This window comes from Mya arenaria, chromosome 9, assembly GCF_026914265.1.
Source record: "Mya arenaria isolate MELC-2E11 chromosome 9, ASM2691426v1".
Lineage (NCBI taxonomy): Eukaryota > Metazoa > Mollusca > Bivalvia > Myida > Myidae > Mya > Mya arenaria.
The window spans coordinates 58534242-58546564 of record NC_069130.1 but is presented as its reverse complement, the minus strand read 5'-3'; the positions used below and the strand labels follow the sequence as shown (position 1 = coordinate 58546564).

Sequence of the window (12323 nt, the reverse complement as noted above, 5' to 3'; positions counted from 1 at the left end):
TGGTCCCCTTACTACTGTTAAGGTTTCTTCACCATAACATTTAATGAATATGAGGTAAAAATAGGTTTTTGGTGTCTTTTCCATGTCTCTATCTCGCACAATCTGCGCTATGGTCCCTTGCTCGTTTTAAGGTTTCTGAACCATAACGTGTAATGAATATGAGGCAAATAGGAATGTGGACCCTTTTCCAAGTCCCTATCTCGTATAGCCTGCCTAAAATCCTAGGTTATTCATATGTACTATCACCTAGGACTAGGTCTAAGATACACGCTGACATAGGGCGCTATGGTCCCCTTGCTTGTTTAAAGGTTAATGCAACATAACATGTAATGCATATGAGACAAATAGGGATTGGGATCCTTTTCCATGTTCCTATATCGCATAGCATGCCCAAAATCCTAGGTAATTCATATGTACCATCACCTAGGGCTAGGTCTAAGCAACGAGTTGACATAGATCGCTATGGTCCCCTTAATTATTTGCGCCAGAACATGTAATAAATGTGAGGCAAATTGGCATTTGGAACATTTTTCATGGCCCTATCTCGCATAGCCTGCCTAATATACTAGGTAATTTGTATGTACTATGATCTAGGACTAGGTTCAAGCAACGAACTGACATAGGTCGCAATGGTCCCCGTGCTCGTTTTAAGGTTTCTGCACCATAACATTTAATGAATAAGAGGTAATTATAGGCATTCAGAGTCTTTTCCATGTCCCTATCTCGCACAATCTGCCTAAAATCCTAGGTAATTTATACATACTATCACCTAGGACTAGGTCTAAGCTACACGCTGACATAAACCGCTATGGTCCCCTTGCTCGTTTTAAGGTTTTTGAACCATAACATGTAATGAATATGAGGCAAATAGGTATAAGGGGCCTTTTTCATGTCCCTATATCGCATAGCCTGCCTAAAACCCTAGATAATTCATATGTACTATCACCTAGGACTAGGTCTAAGCAACGAGCTGACATAGGTCGCTTTGGTCCCCTTGCTTGTTTAAGGTTTTTGCAACATAACATGTAATGAATATGAGGTAAAAATAGGCATTTTGAGTCTTTCCCATGTCCCTATCACGCACAATCTGCCTAAAATCCTAGATAATTCATATGTACTATCACCTAGGACTAGGTCTAAGCTACACGCTGACATAGATCGCTGTGGTCCCCTTGCTCGTTTTAAGGATTCTGAACCATAACGTGTAATGAATATGAGTCAAATAGGCATGTGGAGCATTTTCCATGTCCCTATCTCGTATAGCCTGCCTAAAATCCTTGGTTATTCATATGTACTATCACCTAGGACTAGGTCTAAGCTACACACTGACATAGGGCGCTATGGTCCCCTTGCTCGTATAAAGGTTTTTGTACCATAAAATGTAATGCATATGAGGCAAATTGGCATTGAGGGCATTTTCAATGTCCCTATCTCGCATAGCCTGCCTAAAATCTTACGATATTCATGTATACTATTATCTAGGACTAGGTCTCTGCTACATTGTGACATAAGTCGCTTTGGTCTTCTTGCTCGTTTTAAGGTTACCGCACCAAAATATGAAAAGAATATGAATCAAATATGCATTGGGAGCCTTTTCCATGACACTATCTCGCATAGCATACCTAAAATCCTAGGTTATTCACATATACTATCATCTAGGACTAGGTCTCGGCTGCATGATGACAAAGGTCGATATGGTCACCATGCTCGTTTTAAGGTTTCCGCACCATAAAATGTAATGAATGTGAGACAAATAGGCATTGGGATCCTTTTTCATGTCCCTATCTCGTATAGCCTGCCTAAAATCGTAACTAATTCATATGTACTTTTACCTAGGACTAGGTCTAAGTCACACGCTGACATAGTTCGCTATGGTCCACATGCTCGTTTTAAGGTTAATGCACCATAACATGTAATAATATGAGGCAAATTGGCATTGGGAGCCTTTTCCATGTCCCTATCTCGCATAGCCTGCCTAAAATCTTACGTTATTCATGTATACTATTATCTAGGACTAGGTCTCTGCTACATTGTGACATAAGTCGCTTTGGTCTTCTTGCTCGTTTTAAGGTTACCGCACCAAAATATGAAAAGAATATGAATCAAATATGCATTGGGAGCCTTTTCCATGACACTATCTCGCATAGCATACCTAAAATCCTAGGTTATTCACATATACTATCATCTAGGACTAGGTCTCGGCTGCATGATGACAAAGGTCGATATGGTCCCCATGCTCGTTTTAAGGTTTCCGCACCATAAAATGTAATGAATGTGAGACAAATAGGCATTGGGATCCTTTTCCATATCCCTATCTCGTATAGCCTGCCTAAAATCGTAACTAATTCATATGTACTTTTACCTAGGACTAGGTCTAAGCCACACGCTGACATAGTTCGCTATGGTCCACATGCTCGTGAGGCAAATTGGCATTGGGAGCCTTTTCCATGTCCCTATATCGCATAGCCTGTCTAAAATCCTAGGTAATTCATATGTACTATCACCTAGGATTAGGTCTAAGCTACACGCTTACATAGGTTGCTATGGTCCCCTTGCTCGTTTTAAGGTTTCTGTACCATAACATTTATTGAATATGAGGTAAAAACAGGCATTTGGAGCCTTTTCCATGTCCCTTTCTCGCAAAGCCTTTCTTAATTCCTAGGTAATTCATATATTCTATCACCTAGGATTAGGTCTATGCTACACGCTAGCATAGGTCGCTGCTCGTTTTAAGGTTTCTGCACCATAACATGTAATGAATATGAGACAAATGGGGATTGGGAGCCATTTCCATGTTCCTATCTCGTATAGCCTGCCTATAATCCTAGGTAATTCATATGTACTATCACCTAGGACTAGATCTAAGTCACACACTGACATAGTTCGCTATGGTCCCGTTGCTCGTTTTAAGGTTAATGCACCATAAATTGTAATAAGAAGAGGCAAATAGGCATTGGGAGCCTTTTCCATGTCCCTTTATTGCATAGCCTGCCTAAAATCCTAGGTAATTCATATGTACTATCACCTAGGACTAGGTCTAAGCAACGAGCTGACATAGTTCGCTATGGTCCCCTTCCTCTTAATTATTTAATGGTTTCTGCAACATACCATGTAATAACATTTAATGAATATGAGGTAAAAATAGGCATTTGGAGCCTTTTCCATGTCACTTTCTGTCACAATCTGCCTAAAATCCTAAATAATTCATATGTACTATCACCTGGGAATAGATCTAAGCAACGAACTGGCATATGTCGGTTTGGTCCCCTTGCTCGTTTTAAGGTTTTTGCACAATAACATGCAATGAATATGAGGAAAATAGGCATTGGGAGCCTTTTCCATGCCCCTATCACTCATAGCCTACCTAAAATTCTAGGTAATTCTTATGTTCTATCACCTAGGATTAGGTCTAAGCTACACGCTAACATAGTCGCTGTGGTCCCCTTGCTCGTTTTAAGGTTAATGCACCATAACATGTAATAATAAGAGGCAAATAGGTATTGGGAGCCTTTTCCATGTCCCTAAATCGCATAGCCTGCCTAAAACCCTAGGTAATTCATATGTACTATCACCTAGGACTTGGTCTAAGCAACGAGCTGACAAAGGTCGCTATGGTGACGTATGGTCCCCTTAATTATTTTAAGGTTTCTGCACCATACCATGTAAAAATGTGAGGCAAATTGGCATTGGGAGCATTTTTTATGTCCCTATCTCACATAGCCTGCCTAAAATCCTAAGTAATTCATATGTACTATCATCTAGGACTAGGTTCAAGCAACGAGCTGACATAGGTCGCTATGGTCCCCTTGCTCGTTCTTAGGTTTCTGCACCATAACATTTAATGAATATGAGGTAAAAATAGGCATTTGAAGCCTTTTCCATGTCACTTCCTGTCACAATCTGCCTAAAATCCTAGGTAATTCATATGTTTTATCACCTAGGAATAGGTCTAAGCAACGAACTGACATAGGTCGCTATGGTCCCCTTGCTCGATTTAAGGTTTCTTCACCATAACATGTAATGAAAATGAGGCAAATAGGCATAAGGGGCCTTTCCATGTCCCTATATTGCATAGCCTGCCTAAAATCCTAGATAATTCATATGTACTATCACCTAGAAAAGATCTAAGCAACGAGCTGACATAGGTCGCTTTGGTCCCCTTGCTCGTTTCAAGGTGTTTGCATAATAACATGTAATGAATATGAGGGAAATAGCCATTGGGAGACTTTTCCATGCCCCTATCACTCATAGCCTACCTAAAATCCTAGGTAATTCATATGTACTATCACCTAGGACTAGGTCTAAGATTCACACTGATATAGTGCGCTATGGTCCCCTTGCTTTGTTTGAAGGTTTTTGCACCATAACATGTAATGGATATGAGGAAAATATACATTGGGAGCCTTTTCTAAGTCCCTATCTCGCATAGCCTGCATAAAATCCTAGGTTAGTCATATGTACTTTCACCTAGGACTAGGTCTCTGCTACATGGTGACATAGGTCGCTTTGGTCCCGTTTCTCGTTTTATGGTTTTTGCACCATAACATGTCATTTATAAGAGGCAAATAGGCATTGGGAGCCTTTTCCATGTACGTATCTCGCATAGCCTGCTTAAAATCCTAGGTTATTCATATGTACTATCAACTAGGACTAGGTCTCGGCTACATGGTGACATATGTCGATATGGTCCCCTTGCTTGTTTTAAAGTGTCCGTGCCATAACCAGTTAATGAATATGCGGCAAATAGACATTGGGGGTCTATTGTATGTTCCTCTACCGCAAAGCCTGTCTAAAATCCTAGGTTATTCACAAAAACAATTACCTAGGCCTAGTCCTCGGCTACACGATGACATAGGTCGTTATGGTCTCCATGCTCATTTTGAGGTTTCCGCACCATAGTTATACCATTTTATGCGAAAATAGTCATTTGGAACCTATGTCATCTCCTTATTCCGCCTATTCAGCCTGAAATCCTAGGAAATTAACATGTTCTATCACCCATGGCCATGTTTTGGCTACACGGTGACATTGATCGCTATGATCCCATCGCTGATTTTAAGGTTTCCCCTGTATATGAGTTACTGACTATGTGGTTAATTGAGTACACAAAAAATAACACGTATACTTTACTTTTAATTATAAACCAACGTTTCGGCGTGTTTTTTTACTGACTATGTGGCAAATAGCCATTATGTGCCTATATTCAAATACGGCATTGCCGGCCTAAAATCCTAGGTTATTCACATGCAACTTTTACCTATGGTTAGGGCTTGGCCCACAGTGTTATAGGTGCATTATCCAGGAATAAGAGACTCTTAATATTACTAGTATACTGATCTGACAATATATGGAGATACGGTGCTAGCACCGCATCACCGCAGTGATATGGTGATACGGTGCTACGGTGCTAACTTCACGCACATTCTTTTTGTCCCATTCATGCGATGTCAAATTCAACTTGAGATTGTCATGTTAATGAAGGTTTTTTTTTGAAGCGACGCAACGGTAGAATTTTGAAAATGCACGTCCGCGTTTTTGAGAGAGCTGTCGTTATGTGAAGGCATATACCGTCTCTTTTATTTTTGATAATGAAAAGCAAAAAAGCAAAAAAGAAAAGATACGAATTCAGCATATTTATTTACAGCACAAACAAGCGAAATGGAAAAAGAGATCAGAGTTTCACTTTAAAATAGAAAAAACAACAACAGAAAACGAAAAAAACGCTATTTTAAAATACAAACGAACCACATGTACTTAATTAACTCATGAGATCTGATCATTGAAATAAGTAAACGTCATCATCATCATCATCATCATCATCATCGTCGTCGTCGTCGTCTTCCTCCTCCTCCTCCTCATCATCATCGTCGTCGTCGTCGTCGTCCTCATCATCATCATCATCATCATCATCATCATCATCATCATCATCATCATCATCATCATCATCACCAAGCTTTGTCGAAGGAATTCCCTTCAGTTTAAATAATATTTACATTTACGTTAACGGCTTACTTCCGGTTTCAGGTGACGCCCCTGGAAGTGGCTGCGGAGGCCGGACACTTGAATTGCGTGAAGCAAGTCCTGGACCAATGCGTCATCAAGGAACATCCAGAGTTCGCAAAGTACCCGTATGTGGCGCTCGCCTGCATACCACAGTCGCAGATCGCTGTTGACCTAATTTTGCGCAAGGACAAACCGAAAGCAGACGACATCAAACTCGCGATTGAAGTATCGCTGAAAAAAGCGAGCGCGATGTGCTTGGAACTTCTGCTCCAGCAGAAAGTTAAAACAGACGACATGTTTGGAAAACGGAACTTCTTCCATATGTTGTACAGTTTTAGCAATATGTCGCAGTTTGGGACAGACGGATATCGGCGGTTACCGGAAGTGACGCGGATTTTGATTAAGTACAAATATGACGTCAAGCGTGCGTCACCACCGAACACATATCCAATGTACAGTCTGATCAAGAATTCAGTTTGTATACATGACTATGTGAACACAAGGCATTACGTCTTTTGTTTGCGCATGCTCGTTGAGGCTGGGGCGGACCCAAATTTTGACGAAACTCAACACGAAAAGAAACTCAACATGAAAGGAATCAAGTCGGAGCACGGTCGTATGTCGTACAGCTCAGCTATGCATTGCTTATTGGAAACAATTGAGTGCTTTTCCGAGTACCTTGAATCGAAATCATTAGCAGTGCGGTTCATTACTCAAATGGCGGAATGTCTGATTCAAGCGAACGCTCGCCTTAATGGGGAGGGGCGATTGGGGGGTCGGGATTGCGATCGATACGGTACAGTGCTACACCAATTCGCCAAATCTAGCGTCAAACTTGGCGTAGATACTGACATTTTTAAGTACCTGTTACGTCAAGGCGCCGATCCAAACGCGCGTGAAAAGAACGGAAAATACGTCATCAATACGTTCATCGATACGTTATTTGATAGTCTGAAGGAATTGACTTACAGAGAGCACCCGCCTGACCACACCGACAATGTGGAAATCATGTTGTCATTGTCGCTGTTCATGACTCGCGCATGCGTGATGGAGACGTTGAAGATAGTGAAGAAAGATTATTCAAGAAGCACGCCCCAACATCTCAAGAAGTATTACGACATGGCGGTGAAATCATTGGACGAACGAGTAAAAGAGGTCTGGCCCCTTAAACGGATATGTAGGGTCCTCATTTGGGATTTGTGTAATAGGGACGCCAGCAAAGTGAAGTCCCTACCAACCGACATTGAATCTAGAACGTACATTCTACCAAGTATATGAAAACGTGTATAGATATCACCGACCAATGAATTAGTGTTGTTCCGTCCATAGACCAAACTTTTCAAATGTGATGTTATTTGTTATTATATTTTATATTAGATAATAAATATACATGTCAAGGACTCCTTTATCATTAACAATAAAACACAAGTTGGTCATCAAGGCACCGTATCGTTCACCTGTGTACCATGGCTTTAACAAAGCTTTCAGTATTGTAAAAAGAATACTTCTTTTTTATCTCCTTTAAAGTGACTCGCAAGTTTATTTTAGATTTGTACAAATCAAGTTATTTTAAGTTTTTTATGAATAAACAAACACCAACTAGCAACTAAAAGATTTTCATTGGAAAAGAATTTTGTAGCCATTTAATTTTCAATAACATTTACTAGCTAATGCTTTTTCGCAAAATAAAGCATTTTCTGTCATATATTTAAAGATTTTTTATTAAAAGATGTTGTTTCGTTGTAACAAGCAGTATGTTCACATTTAACATGGAATGTCTATACCTACATGTAAAAAACGTGAACTAGTCTCTTTAAAGTTCTGTCACATCGTAATCAAGTTCCATGGGGCTATCATTTTAACAACCGACTCGATTTGATACTGGATTGAGATGTTAAGAAAATCAAACCTCAGTATCATAAACATCATATTTAAGCCAGCATGTGGTGACATTATGATGTACAAGATAAAAAACCATAATCGATTTTCACCTAGATTTCCAAGATCACTAAATCTGGCCTGGTTTCATAGTTTGTCCTGATAACCAGAGAGGACCTATGTACCATGACCAAGTTTTGGGAAGATGCACTAGGTATAAAATGTGGCCTCATCTTTAATAGTGTTGTTAGGTATTTTACTGTTTAGTAAATTTGACCTAGTGACCCACCTTTTGACCAGACAAGATGCATCATCGAACTTGACCAACATATCAATGACTCTTGGCCAAGTTTCGGAAGATTGTTTAGAAAATGTTGCTCTGGTATTAATATGGTTTCGCGACATAGTGACCTACTTTTGGACCTTATGGCTCGCTATTAAACCTGACTTATATTTCATTAGAAACAAACATAGAATACCAAATTCCATGATAATTGAACTAAATATGAATGCTCATATTTAACAAACACGAAGAAAATCATACACACAAGTTTTACTTATTTTAATACGGAACATCATTATCTAGGTCATAAACAACCAATCTCTACAGTGTTACAAAGACAAGGTTATAGAAAACAAGCTGCCTGGACGTCACAAATCGGTGAGAATAAGGAAGCAGATAACAGTTTGTAAATCGCACTACATTACATGTGCATATCTAACATAACTGTTTAAAAAATCTACAATGGGGTCATGAACTGTTACAATGGCAAGCAGATTAAAGATATTCAAAAATAAATGGTAAAATTAAACAGTGCATATCAGTACTAATGCAGGCTTTTAAAGCTGCACTGTTATACAGATTTACCGTTTTGACAACTTTTTTTTTTTTGTCTTGGAATGAGCCATTTTTTCTAAATGAGCCAATTCTAAATATCTGAAGACCTGTGATATAAGACTGCTGACAAAAGATCAGATCGCAGTGTTTCATATTTCCGTTCGAAACTTAATGTTTTATAGCTAAAGGCGTCACTAACACATTAAGAAAAATGCATTAAACATCCAATTTTTAACAAATATGAAAACCTTTGATCTGATTTTTTGTCAGTAGTCTTATATCATTGGTTTGCAGACATTTACGCAAAAATTCGCAAATTCCAACTCACAAAAATAAGATGTTAAAACAGTCAACCTGTGAGAGTGCAGCTTTAAGGTATAAGACCCTCAAGTGTGTAAATTTTGCATACCGGGTAGAAGTTTGGTATCATTTGAAAGTTTTATGTGCAGAAAACAAAAATGAAAAAACTTGTCAGAAAACAAAATAACAAACAAGCTTTATGGCCGTGGATAAATAAAGTTGCTAACAGGTAATTTCACATCAGGTTACTGTTGAAATAAAGAATGAGTATACAAATTACAATAACAGATTTAATGAATGTTTAATGTTTTTTTTTGTCATTTAGTTTCCATATAAGCTGGAAGAATGATGAATTATTGGTCTCGGATATTAGTAATTGCAATAACCTTACAAATGATTTCAACATTACGTGGGGTCATCTAGGGTGGTATTCCATATGCTACTTAAGTTAATCTTAGGGTCACACATCATTGACTTCATTTACTCTATTGGTCAGTTATTAATAACAAGTAATCCGATTAGCTACATCGCTCTCAGATCCAATTAAGAACAATACTGAATACAAGCCCTATCAACATTTATAATGGTAAACAGAGCTATAACAGAAATAGCTTAATTTCTTAAAGACTTCATGGGTCTGATTCCTTAAAGTTAACTGATTTCAGAATTGTAAAGTAACATGCACTAGCTTGATTATTGATTTAAAAAAAAGCAGTTGAGAGTAATAAATCTGCAAATCAGCTTATCCGTACTGATGATTGTCAAAATTATGTTTTAATTATCATTGTAATCCATAATCTTGTAATTTAAATGTGAATATTTTGACGCAGGTTTAAAAGTTTAATGTCATATGTTATACAATCAATGAAATAAATAATCATGTGAACATACATGAAGCAATCTTTCTGAATCAGCTTGAATTCTATCTTAGGAGTTATGAATACCAACTGTATATATAAATTATTATTGTAAAAGCTTACACAACATTTACAATAGAATATGATACACAAATACCATGCTTTGGAAAGTGCCAAGTCAGTGGAAAAAACAAACTAACTCGCTTAAAAATACTTATTTTTTAGCATTAATAAACCATGATCAAACTTGTTGGATGTAATTTAAAATCCTTTGACACTTCGATCTGAGTACAAAATATCTAGATGTAACACTGTTTAAAAACTGTTTTCAAACTTATTAAAACTAATCTCTTATAAGCCTCTTATTTACATAATATGTCTTAAGTTGCATGGAAATCTGATTAAATACTGAGAGATTCTTACTGTACTTTTCACACTTCTTCATAATGACTTAGTGTTTCAAATTACATTTTGTTCATTTTAATGACAGTACTGGTAATTTTCAAATCTGCAGTACAAATTATTTTGTTAATCAGCAGTCAGCCATTCTTGCTTTTAATAAGGTGAACCACTAAATTTAAACAGAGGCTGGGTCAGTAGAGGAAATATAATATTGAACACTAAGCTGGTTAAAGGGTTATTAGTATGTATTTACCGAATTTTTATGAATGTGTTACATTAAACAGTCGCACTAAAACCATTAATTTGGTAAATACTTATAAACTTTGACCATTACTGGCTTATAAACTTTGTCTGTTATTTTAAACAATGTTACAAATACAAACACAAAATTTACGATAAAGTCCTGACAATCACAAAATCAAGGTAATGTTATTTCTTAATTTCCATAACAAAACTGTTTGTCTGAACTTATTAGTACACTTACTATCAAACTTCAAGATGTTTCAATTCTTAAATAAAAACGTCTTGAATTTCAAATAAAAAATCCAACACCAAACTTTTCAAACCACACTGTTAAACAATTTAAAAACCTCAAATTATTTAGTGGAACTATGATAAATTAAAAAAATTAACACATTTTCTCATGGATACCAAAACTTGCTAGCTTGTGCATTTATAAGACTGCATAAAGTACATTCAATTTCTATAATGAATTCATTTATTTCCTGAAGAGATTCTTGAAACAAGAGCACTGCTGGTGAATGACAATGCTCATCTGTTATTTCTCAGATGACCAATGGTCATAACTCGAGAAATGTTTTGGCAAGAGTTATAGGACTGCTATGACCAATGGTCATAACTCAAGAAATGTTTTAGCAAGAGTTATAGGACCTGCTATGACCATTGGTCATAACTGGAGAAATGTTTTAGCAAGAGTTATAGGACCTGCTATGAGCAATGGTCATAACTGGAGAAATGTTTTAGCAAGAGTTATAGGACTTGCTACATATGTGCGTATCATAAGTCTCTGGCAACATGTTTAACAAGTTTCATTTAAAAATCTTGAAAACTTTTTTAGTTATTGCCAATATTAAAGTTTTCGCACTGAGATGACACCAAAAATGACACCAAGGCTTATAATGACAATACTTTCTTCGAAACATGAGACAAGCAAAGAATGCCACAAGGGCTATGACAATTACACAGCACTTCAATGTTTTGATTTGAGAATCAGACAAGCCAATGAAACCAAATATTGTCAAAATGGTGACAGTCTTTGTCACAAGTACATAAAATATCTCAGGTAAAAAAATAGTACACTGCTTATTGTATGATAGGATGAGGTAAGGTTAAATGACCACTGGTTCTAATCTAGGCAAAGTACATGTAGAACTAAAAACTATTAATAGCTCGTCGCACCTCCCCGGTACACTGTCATGCCCTGCTTTAGCGAGTATCCTTGGACATTTCACAAGCAAAATCTTTTAATCATGAATAATTAATAAGGCAGTTTCTTTGGTGCCAAAAGGAACCTCTTCATGATCTATGCCAATGAAATAACTTTATGAGATATTTTCTATATTTAGTAACAAAACCTTTGACAGTATGACATTAAGGTTAATCTTGAAAAGTATTTAATTGTAACATGCATTTTAATTGGAGGAAAAGTTTTCTCTCAAATGTCATAATGAAATTTTCCCATGTTATGTGGTGTAAATTGAAAAAAATACCAGGGCTGCTAACGATGATTTATGGTGCAAACTAACAATTTCTTTAATTACTATGTGTGCAACAAAGGGCCTTTTAAATCTTTAAATCAAATCATACGTCTGTCATTTATGATACAGACATCTGTTGCTCATACTTCAAATAATACAATGCACTTCAAAAAAACAAACTATCTATGACTGACTAGCACCAAAAAACTCAATTAAAAATCAAAATACTAGGGACATTCTGCTAACCACATTGATAGAATCTCGCTTCATAAGTTCCATTTATTTTATATCATAAATAACATCTATAGTCATTACGAAATAAAGTAA

The 12323-nt window shown here is 37.0% G+C and overlaps 1 protein-coding gene across 1 annotated transcript in view; it reads left to right on the top strand.

Moving 5' to 3' along the window:
• The window catches only part of LOC128246216 (E3 ubiquitin-protein ligase MIB1-like), a 53410-nt gene extending 45814 nt beyond the window's left edge, over positions 1 to 7596 (top strand). The window contains exon 10 of the mRNA XM_052964408.1: positions 6025 to 7596. Within this exon, the coding sequence (XP_052820368.1) occupies positions 6025 to 7281 (1257 nt within the window). The 3' untranslated portion in view covers positions 7282 to 7596. The remainder of the gene's footprint in view (positions 1 to 6024) is intronic.
• The last annotated feature ends 4727 nt before the right edge of the window (positions 7597 to 12323 follow it).